At 37.3% G+C, this 24,937-nt stretch overlaps 1 protein-coding gene across 1 annotated transcript in view; it reads right to left on the bottom strand.

Annotated features, from left to right (window-relative positions):
* Positions 1–573: 573 nt before the first annotated feature.
* Positions 574–24,937, bottom strand: part of LOC132122972 (WD repeat-containing protein 62-like) — a 28,667-nt gene continuing 4,303 nt past the window's right edge. The window contains exons 7-31 of the mRNA XM_059533510.1: positions 21,608–21,790; positions 20,505–20,665; positions 19,797–19,986; positions 19,554–19,706; positions 16,660–16,823; positions 16,492–16,583; positions 16,237–16,362; positions 16,070–16,140; positions 15,262–15,383; positions 15,024–15,099; positions 14,811–14,922; positions 14,661–14,724; positions 12,816–12,938; positions 10,172–10,311; positions 9,980–10,041; positions 9,624–9,896; positions 8,988–9,142; positions 7,866–7,981; positions 7,621–7,743; positions 6,561–6,672; positions 6,296–6,398; positions 5,129–5,186; positions 3,365–4,102; positions 2,864–2,946; positions 574–1,493 (exon numbers count right to left, since the gene is read on the bottom strand). Coding sequence (XP_059389493.1) covers positions 1,233–1,493; positions 2,864–2,946; positions 3,365–4,102; positions 5,129–5,186; positions 6,296–6,398; positions 6,561–6,672; positions 7,621–7,743; positions 7,866–7,981; positions 8,988–9,142; positions 9,624–9,896; positions 9,980–10,041; positions 10,172–10,311; positions 12,816–12,938; positions 14,661–14,724; positions 14,811–14,922; positions 15,024–15,099; positions 15,262–15,383; positions 16,070–16,140; positions 16,237–16,362; positions 16,492–16,583; positions 16,660–16,823; positions 19,554–19,706; positions 19,797–19,986; positions 20,505–20,665; positions 21,608–21,790 — 3,861 coding nt within the window. The 3' untranslated portion in view covers positions 574–1,232. The remainder of the gene's footprint in view (positions 1,494–2,863; positions 2,947–3,364; positions 4,103–5,128; positions 5,187–6,295; positions 6,399–6,560; positions 6,673–7,620; positions 7,744–7,865; positions 7,982–8,987; positions 9,143–9,623; positions 9,897–9,979; positions 10,042–10,171; positions 10,312–12,815; positions 12,939–14,660; positions 14,725–14,810; positions 14,923–15,023; positions 15,100–15,261; positions 15,384–16,069; positions 16,141–16,236; positions 16,363–16,491; positions 16,584–16,659; positions 16,824–19,553; positions 19,707–19,796; positions 19,987–20,504; positions 20,666–21,607; positions 21,791–24,937) is intronic.

The raw sequence follows: 24,937 nt of genomic DNA, 5'->3' as shown, positions 1-24,937 counted from the left end.
TCCGGTGGCATATTTCTGATACGTAGAATTAAAATATGTAAAATGTTATACATTCACTGTACTAATGTTTCCCATCAGTCGATTAAACGTTTTAATGCTTTGATTGCTGCTCATCATGGGTGATACAGAGTGATGAGCCTCAAAGCGCCCTCTGTCGTAATATAATCAGAAATACTATTTGCTAGAAACTTTTGGCACCCAATGCGAAGTAGTGCAGCTGTGCAAACACTTCCCTCATACACTACAAACATTGACACTTCACGACCGAAATCTCAGCTCACACTATGATTTCTTATGACTGACAGTTTGACAATACTAGTCTGATAGCAAATCACAGAAACTACAGTGCGTGTATGAAAATTACTGTGGGAACCAAAAAAGTTACAAATATAAGTCAGTCATAGTAAGTTTCGAAAATATTGGGTAACTATTTCTATTAGTGTCCTTTACAAAAATGAACCAAAATACCATGCGTGTAACCCTAAATTATTATGCAACGCTTCGGATAGATTACTCTGGATTTGTTTTAGCAAATGCACTTCTTTCAGAATCAATACGGAATCACAAAAACAATCATATTTGAATGTTTAATATTAAAATAAAGTGTAAATCGCTGGTTAAAACATATTTACAAAGCCTTTGGAAAAACTATACATTTTATGTGAAAAAAAAAAGGATTGCACACCAACATGAGAAAACATAATCAGCACACCAGTGGGAAACAGATTGTGAGTCACAGCCTGATGCTTAGGGAAATGTTAACACATCATTATTCCGAAAAACACTCAAAATAACATGACAGTGGAACACCTCTTGGTTAGTCTGTGCGGTTGTGGTGGTGTGAAATGGTGTATCAAAGCATCAAACATCAAGAACTTCAACAAAACAGAGTACATAATTCAACGGTCTGAATTCTGAAAATAACACTGTTTGAAAACTGTACATGAAATACCATGGAAATAACCAATGGGGGGGGGGGGTCCTGAAGGTCACTTAAGAATAAAAAGGGTACGTGACCAAATGTGTGACCACGTAGTGCTAAAAAAAAAAAAGTATTAAAGACCTGCCAGACCTACCAGTTTTACAAAAAAAAATAATAATAATTCCAAATATGCATTTAAATGTTTATTTAAAAACATAAAACCAATGGAAGATATTAAAGTTTAAAGGTGTTTATTCGTATACACCATTAGAAGTTCTATTTTGCCAATAAAATGATGGGAACCGGGCCGTTACTCCAGTGTGGCCTGTGCTCCTTTTTCAGTCATTCGCAGTAAGAGCATCTCTGAATATTTCTCCAGGAGGGCCACAGTCCTTTCATCCCTGAGTTGACGGCCGGGGGACTCCTCCGGTACGGGACGGGTGCTTACGATCGAGGGGTGTCTCTCTTGTGGGTACAGGGACTTCAATTCACTCTGTACCCCAACAAACACCTCCTGCAAAATACTCTTCATCTGTTCCTGCTGCTCTGACAGCTCCGGAATGGAGCACAACTACAGAGAGGGGGATAGAAGAAGTGTTTACCGTTTGATGGATTTTTGAGGTTTTGTGGTATGGTTTAGCTATAGACATTTCCCTTCACTTTCTAAGGCTACGTTTACAACAACAACAGTGTAGTCAAAAAACGGCAACATTTTTTCCTTGTATTTTTAAAAGGTTTCTCGTATACACAACAACACTTTTCAAAATGATTAATGTTTACACATCAGCCACGCCAGTAGTTGGCGCTGTCACTTTGTTAATAAACAGTAACCGTAGGGAAGTGACGATTGTATGTTGTATATGATGCGTCTCCGCTGTTGGTTGTAATATTGGTGAAGTAAATCCACACTTTGCTGAAGAAGCGTTGGCAAACTCTTGAGCAGCAACAACAGTATCATGTACTCCGTCACTGTTGTATGTTTGTTCATGCTTGCCTTTAAATTCAACACGTACTGCGCCATAGGGATATGACGGTATCAAATTTTCCTGTTGCGGTTAATGGTTAATTGCAGTTAACCATTAACATTCACAATGAGCAATAGCTACAGAAGTTATTAATCTTTGTCAAAAAATACAAGTCTTGGTTCATGTTAGCTCATTAAATAACACTATTGCAACTTTAGATTTTAACGACGTGTTGGAATACCCAAGATGAATGTTTATGTTAACTAATGAATTAACTAATGTTACCTAATGAAGCCCTAATGTAAAGTGTGAATAAACAATAAAGAATCAAAACACTTTCAAACAATATCTAGGGTATGTTGTAGTCCAGATTGAAATGGAAAAAAAAAGTTTGAAAATAGCCTATTAAGTCTAAAAAAAATGTATTTGGCACTCTGATGGACATCATAGATAATACACAAATCTGAATGGCTATTTAAAATTATTAAAATATGTTTTAGAAAGTAGTGCAGCTGCTTTATTTATAGGGTTTCTAGGTTAAGGGCAGCATTTTTTGCAATTTAGCGCCATCTGCTGTCAGAGAGTAAATGTGCTTTCATTCAGCGAGTCTCTCATGTGTTCTTCATGCGCTTCTCATGTGTGCTTGTTTACATCAGAGCACACACATTTCAAGCAGCATACAGCAGTGTTGTGTATTTTGACCAGTTGATGGGAATAATATTCTCAAAATGCAAACTAAATAAGATATAATTATTCATGGTATTTAGAAGTGCTCACGATAACAATATTGTCCATATTAATTACCGTGATATATGGCATTATCGGCACATGTGTAACTGCGCATGTCTACTGTGACTGTTTTCAAAAGATTCCCATACTGGGTGTTTACACGGAAACGATAACGGTGCCATTTTCAAAAATATGTGTTTACAGTCCCCAAAGTTCTCCCTGACAGAGATAGAGATTGATAAATCACCTTGTTATAAAAGCCAGTTGCTTTATGGATGGTCTGCCAGAGTTCATTCACCATCTCCTTACACATCTGGACACTCAACGAGTCTGCGGAAAGAAACGGTACAAAAATAAACATTACCATCAATGACTGAGCAAATAAATAAAATCCCAATATTGATCAGAATTTACCGTAGTCATATTCTGATTAGAAACATGTTATGTGAACAGATTAACCCAATTGGAAAAACCTAAGCCAATACTCTGGTTAGTAGAAATGTGAAGCAGATAGTAAACACCCACAGGATATTCAAGATGTAGTTGAGTAAATATTCAGCAAATTTTAATTTTGGGGTGAACTATTCTTACTCTTAATTTTAAGCAATGTAAACATGATTTGAAATCTGTGAACATCTATATGGTGTTACTTATATCCCTGACACTACGGAACACCAAAGCCCATATGTTCATGGTCGACTAGTGTCTTGTTATCTAAATGTATTCTAGCATGTAGGATAAAAAGTACCTGTGTCCTCTCCGGCGCAGTCATTTTGTGAAGGATCTTGTCCGTCTAGAGTCACTGAGTTGGTCATTGAGATCTGATCAGTGTCCTTTGTGTTTCCACATGACTCTGTAAACTGCAGCTCTTCAATCACAGAATGACTGGTTTCTGACACTGTACAGTTCCTTGCAAACATTTCAGACGCTGTCGAGAACCTGCCTGAAGTCTTAGAAACCAAGCTCTGCTCAATATTAATGATCTGCTTCCGACACTCTTTCCCCAGTGACCGCATCTCTGTGGGCGTCACCAAAGCCTGTCGACGTGGAGACTCGGGACGTTCAGCTTTCGCTAGACGGCTCTTGAGCGCCAACGGTGACAGACTGGCACGATTGGGGCCAATGAGGTCCAATCGAAGAGCTGCTCGGGCACTGTGGTTACCCAAGGCAGGACTAGAGAGAGATGGTGTCGGTTGAGATGATCCAGAGGAGAGACCTGAAGAGGAAGGAGGAACAATGTTCTCTTTGCTTTGGTCCACAGTTAGGTCCAGAGACGAAGACAGGGCGTTTAGCTGCGTTTCTTCTGATGTACATGTCTCCACAGAGTTGCTCTGGTTTGTCTTTGCACGGGAGCTTGCAGTGGGACCCATGTAGCTTTGGCGGGAGCGTGTAACCAATGGGTCACATGCACTGCTGGTAGATTTGGTGGCGAGAATGCCTGTAGTGTTATGATGAGCTTTGGACAGAATGCTCTTGTTTGTGATTTCTGAAAAGAGATGTTAGAAGTTTATTAAAAAAAGAAATTCCAGATGTCATTTTTAAAGCTGGTGGTTTAACCCAAACTGCACAAGGCCAACCAAAAACCAAGATGTGTAGAAACTAAAAGAGAGAGCAAAACAAGCATGAAAACACCAAGACACCCTTGTGAAACCATTCTGATTTGGTAATTCAATAAGCCCAGATAATAAAAACCACCCAACACACTCTCACAGACCTCCCAGAGCATTTTTCCAGCCTAAAAAGCATAAGTTCTGGCAAGATTTCCGAGCAGCCGCTGAGGAGCGTTTCTTGGTAACTGGAGGACAAGAGTTCAGCATATATATTGCATACAGCATATAAATTATAATTCAGCAATATATTTTCAATTACGAAACAGATCTTCTGATATCTTTTAATTAGACAAAGTAATCAATTCTGAGAGCAAAATCAAGGGCAATTATTGCAGCTGTACATTTTTTACATGGAGCAGGGCACCTCATGGGGGGCAGATATGTTGAGATCACATGACCAGTCAGATACTTTCAAGGCCACGATATACTTAAGAGAAATTAAGGAACAAACTGGTATGCCTCCATTTTGATCAAAATCAATCCACTGAGGTCAGATGCGAATAAAACATGAACATGTTTTTTCATGTTTAATACTGTAAGCTGCTTGCTTTAAAGCAATCATAAACACTATATAAATGTCAAGTGTCATAACTGGAGTGCCGAATTGCAGAGCTTGTGCAAACATAACCACGTCGCTATGATCTGATGCTTTCTTAACTGCTTTTTTTCTCGCTGCTGTCGTTTTTGTTGTGAGTTCTTTTTGTTATTGAGAGGAAAAAGTGCAGCACATATTAACATCTGAACACTGCTTACCGCTGTGTGGGTGTCATCAGAATGCTTGAAAGACCAAAAAAAAAAAAAAAACTTTGCTGTTAGCATTTCGGAGCCTTTAACCTCCCTGTTACGGAACACTTTCACTCATGGAAGTAAAATGCACTCTATTAACAGGTAACAGGACATACCACTCTTCTCGGTCTCCTCAATGCTTCCACTGTTGTTTGAAAGAACCTTGGACTTGTCCTTAAAAACAGAAGAAAAAGGGTAAATATTAATACTGTTTCTACTAAGATTACCTACAGTATCTTATCCTAACATGTTATATTTCTAGCTAACATTTCACCAAAAAAAAAACAACAACAACAATTCAGAAGTTTTGTGGTTTTTAATACATATTTTTAAAGGCGAAATAAACTAAAAGTGTAATCCTAAACCAGGACAATTCACTATTAGCAGATATACACACAAGACTTAGGGTTAGTTCACCCAAAAAATTAAATGCTGTCATTTACTTAGTTTATATGAAGATTATATTAGATCATTATTATTTTTTTTTTACTCACAGTTAAACATTTATCGATGCACAGAAATAGAGCACATCCAATTTTGCCACTGCTGCTCAATTATACTGACTTTAAACATAAGGACAAACCTCATTGGTTCTTGCGGAAAGTCCAATCATGCTTGAGTGAGACACAAGAACAAACCTTGCTGGTTCTCTAGCATCAAACAAGCATGTTTGAGCTTCCATTTACCATTTATGATGTGCTCTATATACTGTATATGCATTAATCAATGTTTATATAAGAATACAAGTCTAAACTAAATCTTTTCATCGTATAAAGCTATTGTGTTTTTTCAGAAGACTTGAATTAAACTGCTTGATTCATGTAGATTACCTTTAGGATGTGGTGTTATGATTTTAGCAGAAAAAAAGTTTAAATTGAGGAACAGAAAACGGTGAGGTTTCATTACATATCTTCATTTTTTTGTTTTATTTTTTAAATAAACTTTTGTGGGTTTGGAAAGACATGAGGGTGAATAAACGATGACAGCCTTCCTTTTTGGGTGAACTATCCCTTTCAAGCATCAGAATAAGAGATGTTAGAGAGGTTGCACATTACAGAAGAATGCCATCACTTTTTTAACAATATGGGAGAAGTGGTTAAATTCATGATCGTTTGCACCATTCTGTTCTTGTTCTTCTCAGAATAAATAAATAACACCAGAAGAAACACCACAGAATGGCGTGACAGTGTTCATTCTGAATGATGATCGGTATGAACTACCACTGGGGTCATCTTGTATATGTGTCATTCAGAGTACATTATTCATGAGACTAAGCATCCTACCCTTGTTTCATCGAAGGTTGAACAGCTATCACTGGATTCATCCGGTATACTGGGCAGGCAGGCTGCAGGCCGGCAAACAGCACTGCTACTAGTCCCAACAGTGCTGAAACAGCAGATACGCATGTCACCCACACTACAATATGTAGTTACACAGATACTTCCACTGTTTTATTTACATCACGAAAGAGAAGGACTATAAATGTAAAATTATATTTCTCTATTACACAGTTTGAACAAAGGAGTCAAAACATGGATGTATACTCACCGAAAGCGGCTCTGAAAGCGGGAGAGGAAGCGCGTGGAAATGCTCAGACGAGGATTGAGGAAGTTACTCTCTGTTGTAGGCTGGAGACTGCTCAAGTCCGCGTTAAACTTTTCTACAAGGGTTTCCACAGCAAATAAGATTAGCAATACAATTTCACCATCATCTTAAAGGAGTAAAAAAAATAAATTCCTGAAAATGTAGTTCTATGTATATCCAAGATTTCACACTGGTTCTTAATTCCAGTCTTGAGGACCCCCTGCTCTGAACATTTTGCATGTTTCCTTCAACACAGCTGATTCAGAACATCAGCTCATTAGGAGAGAGATTCAGGAGTTTGTCAGATAAGAGTCACTCAGAGCAGTAGGTCCCCATGTCTAGAATTGAGAACCACTGCTTTATCGGAACAGATTTGGGAAAAAAGATTAGCATTACATCACTTACTCCCCAGTGGGTACTCTGCAGTGAATGGGTGCCATCAGAATGAGAGTCCAAACAGCTGATTCAAATGCACAAGTAATCCACACGTCTCCAGTTAAGCAAAAAGCAACAGTTAAAATGCCTAAACAATAGATTTCTTTCTACAAACATGCAGCTTTTCTGTTCAGAAGATGTTAAAAGATGGACTGGAGTGGTGTGGTTTACTTGTTGATTACTGTAATGTTTTTATCAGCTGTTTGGACTCTTTATCTGACGGCACCTATTCACTGCAGAAAGGATCTGAAATCTGAACAGATTTTAAAACAACAGGCAGCACACACTCGCGACTTTGTAAATGGTGAGTGAAAAACTGGGCGTCATACACTAAAGATTGAGAATCACACACACACTATCAGACTTTTAAGTAGTTTTAAATGCAACAAACTCATGCAGAAATGTGCCTTGGTGCTATGAAACAATCCAATGTGTTTTATAAAACAAATGTGTTTGATATCCTCAGATTGGACAAAAGTATATAGTGTACTCCATGTATTATGTCTAGAAAACATGACATTTCTGAAGCCAGTAAAATGTTAATTTCCACTAACACAGTAAAAGAGCTGAAGTTGCAAATATCTCGTACCATTAGCAGCCACACCCAAAGTGTCAAAATGTTGGCGAAGCAATGTTCCAGATTCTTCTTCATCCTCTTCTTCAACTCCTGAGCTTCCTGTGGAGCTCACTTGACTGAGGGAGTCTGTGTCCTCTACAAAAGCAACAAAACCGATCAAGCCACATCAACAGGTGGACCTGCAACTCTTAAAAGGCCAATACTAGTGTCTTACTACCTAGTTTTATCCACTAAACACAGCGTGTAATATAACTCACGGTCATGGGGCTGGTCGCTATGGGAGGCTGAACTAGCAGAACAAGCGCTATCTGGGCTCAGCTCTTCTTCTGGGTCCTCATCTGCACCCTCGCACAAAGCTTTAACATCAAACTCTCTGGAGGGAAGGGAAAAAAAATCTGATTACTAGGGACTCATTTAGCAATATTCAGTTTACTCTAAACTACTTTAGTTTCTCTGTAAGTAAATGGAAGAAACAAGGTTGTATAAAGACTGTCACATGGATAAGTTGCTTGGTCCCACCCATATCTTGATTCCAGCACATCAACTTTTCATGAATTGTGTAAAATTACCTCCAACCAAACGAACTGGTGGGGGACTGGTAACAGTCATATCAAGCAAACACCGGGATTGCTCAGGGCTCGATGCCTGGCCCCCTTTTCCTTTCAGTACCCACCACAATGCTATTCTAAAGCCCCTTTCAAACGGTCGCCTTCTGTGGGAATACGCAAACACATCCCGGGATCGATTCCCGGATTGATCCCGGGTCGGGGACCTAGTAACATTGCCAGGTTCAGTCCCGGAATGAGCGCTTTGTGAACAAAAGCCTGAACCAATGCCGTAAAGGCTGTGTCGTATTGATTGCGCACGTTATCGCGCAACTCTTTTACCAGGTGTTTTGAAGGCAGATCAACGTTCACACCAAAAAATTTGCAAACCCTAATGAAGCAAAGATCATTTAGTTCCTCACTATCCACACTGAAGCTGAGATCGTTCACCAGCTTAAGTGAAAGTTAACGTGCCGAGCATTTTCGACTCGTACATTACACATCACATCCTGATCTTTACAGGAACCTTTACGGTTTGTGTGTGAACAAACGCACATATTCTGGGAAGTCACTGGCAATGTGAAAGGATCAAAATTAAGCGACCCTGGAACAATAGCCGAGACACATTACCCGTGTATTTTCTGGACTCGCAGTGTGAAAGGGGCTTTAGTCAACCATGCATTTTTTTTTTTATATTAAACCAAAAACAAATTGCATTGCAGCATTTCTCATGTTGCTGGATACAGTATGTATCTGTCAAATGAATGAATGTAAATACACCTATTTCCTAAATTAAAAATGATCCAAGCCAAGATGCTGTTACAAGCAATTTACCCTTCTCCAGTGGACAGAGCAGTGCTGTTGGCTGGGTACAAAATATAGCCCGTCTTCTCTGGTGAGCTGAGCTCTGGGTGGAAGTTCTCCTCTCCATGTGGCAACTGCAGAAAATCTGGCCCTTGGAGTGAAGAGCTTAACCCAACTTGGGAATCCTGTAACAAATGTTACAAAGTTGAATTATTAGGAATAATCATTTGTCTAATACATGTTTTGGAATTATTTGCAATATGTGTGAGTTTAAATTAGATAGACTGTACATCTGGTTAACGATTTAATACACAATACAATGCTGTAGTTTACATAACAGTAGAATGTTACTTCTTTAGCAACAACTATTACTAGTTCAACTAGAATGATATTTTGACATTTTACCAGCAATATATCTCATCTGATTCCAATCTCTAACTGTGCAGACTACACATAGAGATTAGGGACATTCATTGTGAATGGCGCATTAAAGAACGGTTCACCCAAAAATGAAATTTGCTGAAATTTACTCTGGGCCCATCATGCATAAAAATATAGAGGAGTTTGTTTCTTCATCAGAACAGATTGAATTATTCCCACACGATGCAGCCATGCACAAAGACATTCAGACACAAAAAACAGACACCAGCTTTGCGTAACTAACACTGCAAATCTTTTCCTCTCCTCTAGATCATCATCATCGTCGCCAACATCTTCATCCAGCAGGCTGTCCAAACTCTGCGGATGAAAGCGAGAGTCTTCCTCAAACTCTTCCTCTCCCACGGCTCTGCAGGGAGTGTGTGAGAGAGGAAGCTGCATGCTCTTCATCTCCAGTAATGTGCGGATGGCTAGTGGATCTGACTGCACTGCCCAGCGTCCCTGTGGCTGGTACTGAGATCTACTAGCTATGCCACTACCACCATTTTCACCTCCTCCACCCTGTAACATCAAAGAGATCCATTAGTCATGAAAGAAAACAATATGCACAACATTTTTTTTTTTGATAACAGGAACATACATACCAGTCTACGAATCCACATGGGCATTTTGCCATTGGTCTGGAGCACCACTGAATCCACAGATGCTAAAGAAGAACAGTCAAGCCCATTAAAATCCATTCTAAACTGCACTCTATACATTTTGCTTATGCACTTAATGTGACCAAGAGGCCCAAGACTTCTCAATATCACCAGAGAAGAGATAAATCAACACACCATCAGTAGATTCAAGCCTGTTTGGAGTTCTGCAGTCCTCCACATCATCATCTGGAGTCTCCTCTGGCATTAAGCTGCCTTCCTCTTCCTCCTCCATGTGAGGCAAAGCACTACAGGGTACAGTGATGTAGGTCTCTCTCCTGAGCAACAGGAATTTAATCATAACAAATGAAATGAGACCCTAATTTGAATTGCTGGCAATATTTAATCATACAGTATAAGCCCAAATTAAATAAATATAAAAAAAAAAAAAAAATGTATATCTGCAAGATTCATTATTGGAACCTTGAAGGACTGTGTAAAGCCTGTAGAATGCACAACAGCAATACATTTAGTTTTTTTAAACATGCAGTGCTCATTCATTTAAACTGTTTAACCATTAACCGACCATAAGAATTTTTGACTGATCAATACAATCAGTTAAATGGTTTAAAAAGACATTTATTTACTGTTTTTTCCAGTAATTTATCTAATATATTTTAAAAGGTTTGCTGCATGGTTAAAATACGTTATGCTTATAAAAAAAAAAAATCAGTAAAAAATAAAATAAAATAAACTCGCATAAGTCACATTTGATTAATTTCATTCAGAAATGGGCCTAATGCCGATGCAAAATGATTACAAACATTATAATAAACACATTAAACATAGCTAGACTATTTAGCTCCCCTCAATCTACAACAAATCCTTTCAATTAACAGTATTTACAAAAAGAACAAGAATTAAAAATAAGCTATAGCTATATAAACAAGCCAAAACAAATTCATTTAGGTTACAACTAAACTAAAATCTTGGTCTCAATGGAAGTGTCTTACATTGCTGGTTTCCTGTCTTATGTAAATTAATGTTTAAAATACTAATGTTTATTCAAGAATAAATAAATGTTTCCGTATTTGCAACATATTTGAATGTCAAAATATTATTCATTATGTAGCCTACTTCGTGTTCCAGTATCCACGTAAAACAAAATGTTTTGCGTTACATTACGGCAGTACAGTGATAGCGCTTAATGGTACAGATTTGACTAATATTTAAACTAAGCATAGCATTTTTTCCATCTGTTTCGACAATGTATTTTATTATTATAAGGAACAGGCTGCAAAGCTTAACCGTGTGGGTGCAGAAACGCTGCAGGTGCGTGATCTGATGTCCTTGTGAATCCTCATGTTCTGTTGTTTGCTGCTTTTTGCGAATTTAAAATGAATCCCTGGGAAACAAATGTTAGTATTTTTAAGGGGTCACAGACATGTATCGTTTCTATTTTAATTAAAAAATTTAAAATAATCTTGTCGGTTATCGATTAATAATCTGTTAACGAGCATCGGTTGTCAGTTAGGAAAAATTACAGAATGAACATCCATAATCCAATTTAATGGGAATAATTATAAAATAAAATAAAAGTATTATTTAATCAACACATAATTATCAATGTTGCAGGGATGATGTTCTTTTTTAACATTTAGCACTACTGGTCCCATTCTGCCAAAGTCTAATTATTTTTTTAATAGGGTTTTAGTTAAATGCCTGAAATAACTCAATTTTATTTTATGGCATAAATACATAAGTAATACCCTTTCTTTAATCTCTTTAAAAAAATAATAATAATTTGATTAAAAATTAGCTTATTTTGGAAAAACTAACAAGTGGCTAAATGAGACTGCATACAAACAGGTAAATTCATCTACTTGACCACGTTTACGGTGTCAATTAATTTACAATCATGCTCTTGCAAACTATTCTAACTCAAACTTTTAAGGGAAAATGACTGGAATGCAGTAGTTGTCAGAATCTTAAAGTGTAACTTCGTAATAATACAAAGCAGGTTGAAAATCAGCAATGTCGGTAGCATATGTAAATTAACAATGTTTTCTCTTTCTGCGTTACCTGGACTGAAAAATTAATGTTTATTTATCAGCAAATGTCCGCCAGATTACACAAAACAAATTTTGTCTCCCTAACCACAGAAAGTCAGATCGACATGCTGTGGTTTTGTTTACTACACATACTAAAGCAGACGTGACGCTCGTGCTTTTTCATTGCCTGCATCTTACTATATGAGGACATAAACATGTGAACTTCATCTCCAGAGTCAGACGTGTAACCCAAAGGTCTCAAGTCCAGCAAGGATTGTGGTGGGGGGAGCTCTCTCTTCTACTCTCAATACCACGACACAGGCGAGACCCTTGAGAAAGGGCCAAACCCCCAACTGCTCCACAGACACCGCAGCAATATGGTTGTCCATTGGTCCAAGTGTGTGTTCGTTGTGTGTGTGTGTTCACTGTTGTGTGTGTTCACTTGAATGGGTTAAATGCAGAGCACATTTTCCCAGTATTGGACACCAAACCTCACTTCACTTTGACTTTACCGTTTCATTAGAGAAAAACTTCATGGTCTTCACAACAACCCTTCAAAATAAAACCTGAATCTGCTAAATGGATCCGGCTCTGATCAAACCTATCCAACAGAAGCAGAATGGGAGTGGCCTAGGACAGAAATATGCCCAGTGCATTATGGGTGAAGTTTTCCTACATTCTTGGCAAAAGACAAGAGCATTTTTTCAATTTTCTTTAGTCAGTTGGCACTTTTTCCATGAAAAACAAAACTCTCTGCTATATTCTATAGATCATATTTGCAGTGACTCTACCTGATGGCTTGCTGTTGGCTGGGGGCCTGTTGAACCCTCAGGCCTGCTTGCCGCTTCCTCTCTGCCAGCCTCTTCCTCATGGAGTTGGTCATCTGAGAGTCCAGCCGCCACACAAACACACAACTGGATACACACACAAACCCCAGTATAAGACTAAGATTTGGGGAGTTCTTAAAGGGATATTCTACTCAAAAATTAAGATTGTGTCATCATTTCCTCACCCTCATGCTTTCTTTTATGGAAAATAAAAGAAGAAAGTTGGTAACCAAACAGTTTCGGTTCCCATTGACTTTCATTATATCTTTTAGTACCACAGAACAAAAAATGTCATACATTTGGAACGGCATGAGTTAATGACAGAATTTGCATTTTTGTGTGAACCACCCCTTTTTACACACAATGAGGTAAGGTCAATCAATATTGGCTGATGCGAATCTCAAAAATACCAATAAAAAAAAAAAAAAAAAAAAAAACTAAGAATAATGCAAGACTAATTAATTATAAACAAGCCCAAAATAAACAGGGACTCTTATTTTGCAATGTATATGCTTTACTACTTCCAGTCTGAGTTATTTTAAAAACTGTCGTGGCTATTCCAAGCTCTATCATTGCACTCAGCGGGTGTTGCATTGCTTCAGTCCAAAAGAAGTTAAATAAAAAGTACCCCTCCATAAAAAAACAAGTCTCTCACACGGCTCCGAGGGGTGGACAAAGGCCTCCTGTAGCGAATTGATGTGTTTTTGTAGAAAAAAAAAATCCATATTCAAAACGTAATAATCACTTTAATCTAATTTGCTTTCACTGTTGTAATCGAAGCAGTTCCGAGGGAATTAGGACAGCTTTGCGCATGCGCCGCTCAGAAGTGACCATAGACTGTATTAAAACATGGACGCAGTGTCCGTGACGTCACCCGTGGACTCCTGAAGTGTTTTTGAAGCCTAAAGTGTGCAGAGCGGACCGCCGACTCTCCCGGACAATCAAAAATGGGCACTGGTTTCCTTTGGTGCTCCTGTTAACAAACGCTGGTTTTCAAGGCATTCACCGGTGCATGCGCAACACTGATCTCATACGTCATCAGCCCAGAGCTGCTTCTGTGTACGGTTGGCGCAAGCTACATTAAAGTGATTATTATGGTTTTAAATATGGATATTTAAAACAATAAATGGAGCCATGCAAGACCATTTTTTTTAAGGATGAGGGCTTTTTATTTAACTTCTTTTGGACGGAAGCAATGCAACACCCGCTGAGTGCAATGATAGAGCTTGGAATAGCCAGGACAGTTTTTATTCTAACTCCTACTGGATTCATCTGAAAGAAGAAAGTCATATACACCTAGGATGCTTCTGGGGTCAGTAAAACAGCCTAATTTATCATTTTTGGGTGAACTAACCCTTTAACATCAACATCTTGAAATACAAATACCATGAATTAAAGTCAAAATTAATCAGCAGTAGATCATAAACAACTGCTTGGCATAAACACACAATTATTCACTGACAGCAAACTGCTGTGAAACCATGAGACTATATCATATTTAATACAGCACATTCAGCGCTCACATTAATTTAACCAAACTTTTGAAGTTAAATAATCATATTAGTGTCACGTTTCCTGTTTTCCACACCCAAATTAAAAACCACATAAAATTCAATTCAAGATAATTGTTATAACATTTAAGACTTTATGGCCTTATACTTTACTAAATATTTTATATGTATGATGTATGAGGAATGTATACAAATTGTTCTATGTAGTTTAATTGTTCCTATATTTTATACTGTAGAAAAATATTAGATCAATAATGAAAATGTAGTAGTAAAATATATACACAAATCAAAGATTTACCTGTCACCAGAGACAGTGATCAGATGCCTGCAGTCCTGGCTGAACTTCAAACCTGTCACAATTTCTGAGCGGGGATACAAGTTTGTTCAACAATAAGGAGATTTATGAGGGAAAAGAATGAATTCATATTAAGGAAAAAAACTATCTCACCTGAATGTCCAAATAAGGCGGCTACACATTCGCCTGACTCATAGTCAAAGATACAGATGTTTTTGTCTGAACAACTGGTGGCCAGAAACATGCCAGAGGGATCCAACTGAACCTGAGAGCAAAAACACAAAGTCATTGCCAAAAATGAAAAGATTTTTTTTTTAATGAAAGTATGAACTACCATAAAAAGCATCATTTCCATTCTACACAAACCTTAAGCAGTGTCCCATCATCATTCAGGGAGCCCTTGAAACACTTTTTCATCTTGCCACTCTGCACATTGTATACTCTGAAAATGTAAAAGAGGCTTTAAATGGCATTCATGCAAATAACTCATGCCTCTTAAATGGGCACAATTTATTATCGTAGTATCAGTGTTAAAAATGTAAAATAAAAACAGACCAATACAAATGTAGAAGTAGAAGGAAGTAAGAGCTCACACAAGCCCTACCTAATGTTGCGGTCCTGGCACGCGATGGCCGTGTGTGTGCGTGTGGCGTCCAGGTCCATGTCATACAGAGTGCTCTTCTCCACTATGTGATGGGATCGGGAGAAGTTCAAGCCCTCCGAGCTCTTTCAGAAGAGACACAAACAGATGAAATCAAATGCAAAGCAAAGTTTATTGCTCAACCATCTCAACATTTCCACTGCCATTTGATTTTTTTCCCCAAATTCCAATCTTATTTTTTTTTATTTAATGGTTTAATTAAATGTAATTCAATCAAAAAGTGTGTCTGATTAATTGAAATTGAAACACAATCTAACAACAATATTATAAAGTTTACCAAAAGTTATTTTTTAGGGCTCTGTTTTTTTATGAATTTCATTTTAATGGTTTTATTCCATTCCAATAACTAAAAGAATGTCTAATCAATTATTTATCTTTTTATTCATTTTGTTTTATACTGCACATGTCTACTGTTAAAATTAAAAGAAAAATTGAAGAAAATTAATTAATTATGGGGAATATATTTAATATTTAAGATTAATACATTATATTTATTTAAAACACTGAGCAATTTTATCCTTTTTCTTCCTCATTTACTAATATATGTATCAGAGGCTTAACATAAATTAAATAACCGTTGAATATTTCCAGAATCATGGCAATATTTTGAATTATCTGCTCCAGGGCAGCCCATTTATCACTGAACAATCTCTACACTATCTATGTAGTAGATATAAGAAGAAACCTCTCTAATATAGCAGCAGTAACACAAACACAAAAAATAAATGAAATGTAACTCCAGCATCTTTACCTTTTCAGCCGATCGAAAATAGATGCTCTTGTCAGCCCCACAGCTGACCATACACAACTCTGAACTCAGTCCTACAAATATACATGCATGACATGCTTGAGAAATGTCCTCCTCTAAATCCTGAAGAGCATTTGTGATCATCAAGTGTTTATCTATTGTGAAATCACCTGTAAACTTGATGGCAGTGATGGAGGCCGAATGATCGTAAACCGTCTGCACTAGATTGCATTTCTTCTCCATGTCAAAGATGTGAATGAGCCGATCACGACTGGCAGAAGCCAACAGATGCAAACCTGACAGGAGAAACACGCTCATCTAGAAATTTGTAGTTTTTCACAGCCCCAGATTTCAACTCAAATTCAATTTAATTGTTTGTGCAATACAATATAAGCATTTGGAGACAAAAAGACCCGTCTCATTACCAGACTCAGTTGGGGAGAAGGCTAGACACAAGACCTCCGAATCATGAGCTTCGATTTTCTGCAGCTCGTCCATGAAATGCAAGCCAAAGATTCTGCAGAAGTGACCGATGATTCAGCGTATGTTCAGTTATGATTCAGTTCTCTGCACAGATCCCTCATTCCTCTCACCTCAGGTTCCCACTGCGGTCTCCAGCAGCCAAACGTTGGCCATCTGGGCTGATTTCCAGCACCCTGATCCCAGATTTACCATCCTGGCTTGCTCCCTCGGCTTTCTCAGCCTCAGCTTTGAGGTACTGCGTGTCCTCGTCCACATACACTATCCTTGCGATATCCTGAAAGAGATTCACACGCATCGAAATCAGTGAAGACTAGAATCATCAGTTACTCTCCCTCACATCGTTCCAAACCCACAAGCCTTTAAACGTCAAAACGCAGACTGAAGTATTTTCAATGAAACCTATGAGATATTTGTACCTCGATTGAAAGTTTATTTCACCAAAATAAAATAAAAAAATGCATAAAGACAGTAAAAGTAATACAAATGAATAAGCAGCTTAAGTCTTCAGAAACAGATTTATTAAGAGAAAAGTTTCTTGAACGACTTGGAAATTTCATTTTTGGGTGAGCTATCCAAATATACACAGTACAGACCAAAAGTGTGGAAATATTACTATTTTTAATGTCTTTGAAAGAAGTTTCTTCTGCTCATCAAGCCTGCATTTATTTGATCAAAAATACAGAAAAAACTGTAATATTGTGAAATATTATTACAACTTAAAATAATAGTTTTCTATTTGAATATAGTTTAAAAAAATAATTTATTCCTGTGATGCAAAGCTAAATTTTTAGCATCATTCCTCCAGCCTTCAGTGTGACATGTAACATCAGTCGATCACATGATCATTTAGAAATCATTCTAATATTCTGATTTATTATGAGTGATGGAAACAGTTCTGCTGTCTCATATATTTGATGAATAAAAGGTTAAAAAGAACTGCATTTATTCAAAATAAAAATTCTAATAATATATTTTCTTTACTATCACTTTTTATCAATTTAACACATCCTTGCTGAATAAAAGTATTGATTTTATTTAAAAAAAAAAAGAAAAAAAATTACTGACCCCAAATTACTGACTAGTAGTGTATATTGTTATTACAAAATATTAATATTTTAAAAACATAGCTGCTTTTTTTTTACTTTTTATTCCTCAAAGTATCCTAAAAAGTATCACATGTTCTGAAAAAATATTAAGCAGCAGAACTGTTTCCAACTTTGATAATGAATCATCATATTAGAATGATTTCTAAAGGATCATGTGATAATGATCCTAAAAATGCAGCTTTGCATCACAGAAATAAATGATAATTTAAAGTATAATAGATTTAAAAAATTATTTTAATATTATTTATTCACATTTAATATTATTATTTCACAATATTAAATTTTTTCTGTATTTTTGATCAAATAAATGCAGGCTTGATGAGCAGAAGAAACTTGTTTCAAAAACATTAAAAATAGTAATGTTTCCAAACTTTTGGTCTGTACTATATGTATATATATATATTCATTTTTCTTTGTTTTTGGCTTCAGTGTTAAGTTTGTAACAGTTTGGGTTTGTTTTGAACTAAAAAAAAATTATCAAAGTTACAAAAGAATTATTACAAGTACAAATATTCAGACTCCTAATTTTAAAAAAAATTCAGGAAAATCACTTACAAGGTAACAAAACATTAAAAATAATGGCTGATATTTAGGCTAAAGTGGGAAAGGATAAAAATCTGTGTCATAATTTTATCTCAGTTATAAAAAAAAAAAACAAAGATACACAGTGCTTTATTTTCAGATACAGTAGTATTTATCAGTAGCATTCAAAAAAATTGAATATGAAAAACACTAATACAGTTGCTTTAATAAGAATTAATGTATAATTTATACAGTGAAGTCTATATAAAGTTCTTCAGTCAAGAGCAGCGAGTGGTTTTTCTGTATTGTGTTGTATTATTAACATCAAAGTGATTAAAAACCTGTTCTGTTGTCCTAAACCTGAATGAGTTTCTTTCTTCTGTTGAACATACAAGTTATATTGAAGAATGAGGGTAACCAAACAGTTGCTGGTCCCCATTGACTTCCATATTATTATTATTTTTGGGGTCAATGGGGACCAGCAACAGTTAGTTACCCTCATTCTTTTGTGTTCAGCACTAGAAAGAAATTAATGCAGGTTTGGGACAACATGAGAGTGAGTAAATGATGACAGAAGTCAGAAATGTTCTTCCTAATTTTTCGCACTTTGAAAAATAAATACGACCTCACGTTGTGTCAATCATGCTTAAACACTGCCTCAGAAACTTTCGTCCGAAAAACCTGAAAAATGTACTAAACGCAATAAACACTTTACTCTCACTTCCTGTATCTGACATACACAGAAGTGTCCCGGTGGATGAAGCAGCATGTCTCTGAGATATGCTAGTCTCATGAGTTTGAGTACAGGAGCAAAGGAAGCGAAGTTTCCTTACTTTAGCAAAGGAAAACCAGGGCTGCGCTTGGTTTTTATCGAAATCCTCTGACATTTTTCTTTGCAAATCCTTGGTTTGTACTTCTTATTCGTGACTGGAGTTTTGTTTTGTTCTCTCTCCACATTCGTCACTAATCAGAGAAAGAAAAGTGTTTTATTCACCCCCGGAGCCGTGTGATGCTCGTTTTATTATGGATGCACATGCTTTATTAGACGACTTGTGGACTGTTCATCTGAAACACCCGCTGACTGCAATGATAGAGTCAACTCCGACTGGATTCGTCTGAAAGAAGAAAGTCGAGCTGCACACATCTAATATACAGGCCCGCATCAGTTTCTCTCAACTGTTTGTTTCCACTTTAGACATAACCAATTGTGTTTAAATGTAAACCTTGTGGTTTTCTGACAGTATTAGCACAATCAGATGTGAAAGATAACTTATTCCAGTAATCATGCGCTGTTTGACGGGCTCTTTCGTGGGTGCACGCTTCAGGTGTACCCGCTCTGAACTTTACTGTCATGCATGTCTAGCAGTAGTCAGTACCTGGCTGTAAAGGTTGTGGCGAAGGCCCTGTCCTGAGCCTTGACTCTGCGTGGACTCACTCTTCCACAGGCGGATGGTGTTATCGGATGAGCAGGTGAAGAAAGAGCCGGGTGACAAACACGCCGGAGATGAATCTTCAAGCTCAGGGTAGGTCTGCAGAGAATATTCATGCATTAATAAACTGCCCTATAGCATATCATTCATCTGATAATCTCAACATGAACTGGTTTGTCTCTCACACACCTCCACACTCCACACACATCCGCTGTGGTACAGAGCGGAGTAGACCTTCCCTACGTTTCGAATGTCCCGCACGTCCCATACATACACACTGTGGTCATTATACACACACGTCAAGTGCCTTTTCACAGGGTCAAAGGTTAAAGCCAGGGTATCTGGATACTGTGCTTCTGGGTTGGAGCCAAACAAATGCCTATGAAAAGAGAGTTAATCAATGAAAAATGTATTCAATATTCAAAATGTACGTTTTTGTGGAGTGAGGGGAACTAAAATACAATAGTGTATAGTGTTTAAAACATTTGTAAATGTTTTATGTACCAGCATTTTACATTACATTTCACAATTTAAGCCATTTTTTTTGCCTCAACTATGCAATTCCAACCTGTCACGACTATCCTCAAAAAATATGGTACACCTGTATCTATATTCGTTTTTTCAGTTCAAGTTGCTGTTCACACAGTACGTATGCATGCATTCAAAAAAGCAAGTGGAGTGTAACAATAAGAAACAAAAACAGGGGTCTCTAGACACGTCTGTCAAAGTGTGACTTAAAAAAGATTCCACTGGCATGCAACCACACAATAATGTGTTTAAATAGCAAAGAAAGGAAACAAATGTGTGTTTGTGCGACTGATTAAAAATATCAACAGATTGATATGGTACTAGTTGCAGCTGTATTCCACTCGTCATTGGTCCAGGCTTGTCTCTTACCCTGGCTGGGTGCCCTGGGACACATCTACTCCCAAGCAGTGCGGCCGGTGCAGAGTGCTGATGTAACGCAGGTCCTGTGGGCTGAACACACGCACGGTGCCATCTGCACAACCGCAGAAAACAAACGTCTCGCTCACCGATAAGCACTGTGCTGATGTCGTCTACAACAGCAAAACAAAGACACATGACAGGATGCTTTAATAAATCCTGTCCTACTTGTCTCCAAGACGTGTTGTGCATTCAATATTTGAATTTCTTAAACTGGCTTTAAAGAATTAGTTCACCCAAAAATCATTTACTGAAAATATAGTCAGGCCATCCAAGATGTAGATGCGCTAGCTCATACTGGAACAGATTTGAGAAATTTTGCATTACATCACTTGCTATATGAATCCTCTGCAGTGAATGGGTGCATCAAGAGAGTGCAAACAGCTGATAAAAACACCACAATAATCCACACCACTCCAGTCCACCAATTAAAGCCTTGAGAAGTGAAAAGCTAAATGCACTTTATTGAACTACTTTTGGACCATTGAAAAAAAGCACCCATTCACTGCCAATATAAAGCTTGGAAGAGCCAGGATTTTTGTAGTTGTTGTTGTTTTTATATTGGCAGTGAATGGGTGCTTTTTTTCCAATGGTCCAAAATAAGTTCAATAAAGTGCATCCATGCATCATAAAAAGTGTCCCACACGGTTCCGGGGGGGCGGTTTATAAAGGCCTCCTGCAGTGAATGAATGTGTTTTTGTAAGAATATACAAAAACAATATACAAAAACACATTCATTCACTGCAGGAGGCCTTTATAAACCGCCCCCCCGGAGCCGTGTGGGACACTTTTTATGATGCATGGATGCACTTTATTGAACTTATTTTGGACCATTGAAAAAAAGCACCCATTCACTGCCAATATAAAGCTTGGAAGAGCCAGGATTTTTTGTTGTTGTTTTTATATATATATATATAACTTCGATTGGATTTGTCTGAAAGAAGAAAGTCAAATACAACTAGGATGGCTTGAGGTTGAGTAAATCATGAGCTAATTTTCATTTTTGGGTGAACTATGGCTTCAAGCAATGAAGAGGGACAAAGTGTGTTACTTGCCTTGAGATCGACCCAGGAATCCAGTTGTCTGTTGCTGTTGAACTGGCACAGCAGACCCGTGTGTGTGATACAGAAGGTGCTGCTGGCCATAGAGCCACGGCCACACGCCAAACCACAGAACTGACTGTTCTGGTGCTCCCCGAGCAGCCCTGAGCGACCAATCAGAGGCACTGTGCTGTTCACCTGTCAACAACAGATGATCTTCACAAACGCTTCGAGAAGGATTGTGCTCTATCTGGCAAGACAACAAACCCAGAGCCACAGAAGGATGTGGGCAAACACAGGAAAAGAAGTTATGAATCAAGAACCTTTTACATATAGACTAGGGAGGTTACGATTCACTCAACTCACGATGCAATAAAATTCACAATTATGATTTTTCTTTTTTAGTGAAGCATTAATTTTGTGTCACACTTGATGAATTATTTTGGTGTAGGGTGCAGACTCTTTTTCTAGAGTTTAATTCAATCATTTAGTCAGTAATCATTTAGTTAACTATACTGAATTAGTTTAAGGTCAACAATACATTTTTTCAGGCATGTATACACACAAACTCTATGTATTTTAAGTCATTTAAAAGGCTGTTGTTCACTTAGGTCTATTTTTATTACAACAAAAAAACCAAATTATAATTATACGATTACTCAATTAATCGTCAGAATAATCGACTGATTAATCAATTATTAAAATAACTGCTAGTGACACCCGTAAGTGTGTGTATCAGTGCTTTTTAAACATTTCCAGCACATTTTAACAATACCATGTATAACAGTTTGGACTGATACATTATTTAAGAGATTTAATTATTGTATAACTTTTAGGGCTGAAACGATTCCTCAAGTAACTAGATTACAAAATATGATCGAGGCAAATTCCTCTGCCTCGAAGCCTCTTTTAATTTATTTTAAATCTCACGTCAGGTTCTTCCGCAATGATTTTTTTAATGTGACACAACGTGTTTACGTCACCCACATAGCAGAAGGAGACACAAGCGCTGCGTCCGAAGTCGCATACTGCAAGGAGTCAGCAGTGTTTTGATTTGAGGGCGCGGGCAAACGTAAAGAGAACGTCGTGGCATTGTGTCCATTGCAAGATAGAGCTGGCACACCACAGCTAGGGCCCTATGATTTCCGCGATGCAGAAAACGCGGAGGGAATCGCGGAATCCAGTCATAAAAACGGAATTTACAGTTTAATGCGGAATGGCACGGAATTTTCCAAATTTTGAATGAATTAATCAGAAATAGGTCATTGCACTTACATCAAATCAAGATATGGACTAATATCTGTAAACATTAAGTCAGAACAGTCTATTTAAATATGAATCCTGCATGTTCTGTGTGTCTTTGTTAATAAATGGAGCAGAAGCTTTAATTTAAGGTTTAAATCACACAACATTCTTCCATGTTTTATTTTTAATAGTAAATCCCCTTTGTTTACCAAAAAGTTAAGTTTGCTTAATTTGTCAATAATTAAAAGATACATTAAATTAATGTTTTATGTGTTTAATGTGCATCTCAGAAAATGCTTTATTTAAAACCCCAACTGAATGGCACTTAAATGCACTTAATTCATGTCAACTTTATTGTCATTGTTCACTGTACAAGTACAGACAGAGAAACAATGGGTAATAATTCAATGTTTATTTTTAAATTCTAAAAAAGGAAACTTAGTTGTAGGGGTGTCGCGATAACCGCAATATTGTAATACCGCGCTATTGGCAAGCAAACCGCAGCAACCGCAGCAAACCGCAGCAACCGCAGAAACCGCGGCAACCGCAGCGTTCAGTTTTTTTTTTTTTTTTATGAGGCTGTGGCCGCCTTGTTTTTTTTTCTCAATTTGTCACTGTGCATTCAATGTTACATAAATTAATGATACAATATGGTTATGACTGTAATTTTCATTCAAAATTGACACGGCAATACATCTAATTTGAGGTCATCGGGACATTCTAAAACGCTTAACGTGAAAAACGCTTAACGTGGTTTAATGTACCAATACAGTGATATTAACAGACCAAACTCACTAAACATCATACTAATAAAGTATATTATCTACAAAAAAATCAGATGATCCCTGAATATGAATTTGACGCGTTTAATAACACGTTAAGCCTTTTCCTCCCATAGCCAAACCATCATAAGGCTTAACGTGTTATTAAACGACTTGCATTCATATTCAGGGATCAACACGTTTTTTTTTTTTTTTTGTTCATCGTATACTACTTTATTAGTATAATGTTTAGTGAGTTTGGTTTTTAAAAATCACTGTCTTTGTACATTACGCGTTTTCGTATAACGGTTTTCTATGGGAGGAAAAGGCTTAACGTGTTATTAAACGAGTTGCATTCATATTCAGGGCTCATCTGTTTTTTTGTTTTTAGATAGTATACTTTATTAGTATGATTTGTAGTGAGTTTGGTCTGTTAATATCACTGTCTTAGTACATTAAGCCATGTTAAGCGTTTTTCACGGTAAGCGTTTTAGAGAGTCCCGTCATCCAGCTCAGCTGCCCCCTCAAGCATCAGGTCGTGGAGCAACATCAAAAAGAACAGCTGAGACCGGCCGACAATTAGGAGTAGCTGAAGCCTTTGCGAAATCTGTAAAGTACAGCCGTGAAAGTAACAGGCATACCTGCTGAAGTCACGGACAACCTCCGCATCAGTGCCCATACCCAAGAGAGCGTGAGCAGATAACGAGGAGTGCATCGACTCCAACGCGAATCCACTGTCCTGTTGAACCAGTGGTGGAGCGATAATCAGTCTAGATTTCCGCTGCTGTCCAAAGTCGCGCACAAATACGTGTAATACATGTTAGAACCCTTTGACTTCTTAAAAAAAATGTATTGGAAAACGCATGTTCTTGTTGCTGTTTGGCATTTAACAATAAACAAAAATGTTTTAAAACGTGTCTCTCTGTCAGTTAAAAAAGCAACAATATATGCTACATAACTCAACGATAGAGCTTTGTATGCAGCAAAATCAGGATAAATTATGTAAAAATAAAAAATAAAAAAATAAAACTGCGGTAATACCACATATCGCGCTATTGAGCCACCCATAATAACCGCAGGGGAAATTTCTTAACCGCGACAGCCCTACTTAGTTGTTCATTTTAAGAGACCCATGAGTCTTATGTTGTCTTGCATAATTAATATTGCACTTTAATTAAGCGAAAACACATTTTATCCGATTACTCGATTAATTGATGGAATTTTTGGTAGAATACTCGATTACTAAAATATTCGATAGCTACAGCCCTAATCACTTTTGTAGATCTCAGCCAGGTTGCAGACCCCTGGCATATATGAAAAGTAAATAAATAAAACATTT

Source organism: Carassius carassius, chromosome 41 (assembly GCF_963082965.1).
Source record: "Carassius carassius chromosome 41, fCarCar2.1, whole genome shotgun sequence".
Classification (NCBI taxonomy): domain Eukaryota; kingdom Metazoa; phylum Chordata; class Actinopteri; order Cypriniformes; family Cyprinidae; genus Carassius; species Carassius carassius.
The sequence above is the reverse complement of the archived record's forward strand: the minus strand, read 5'-3'. Positions and strand labels throughout refer to the sequence as shown.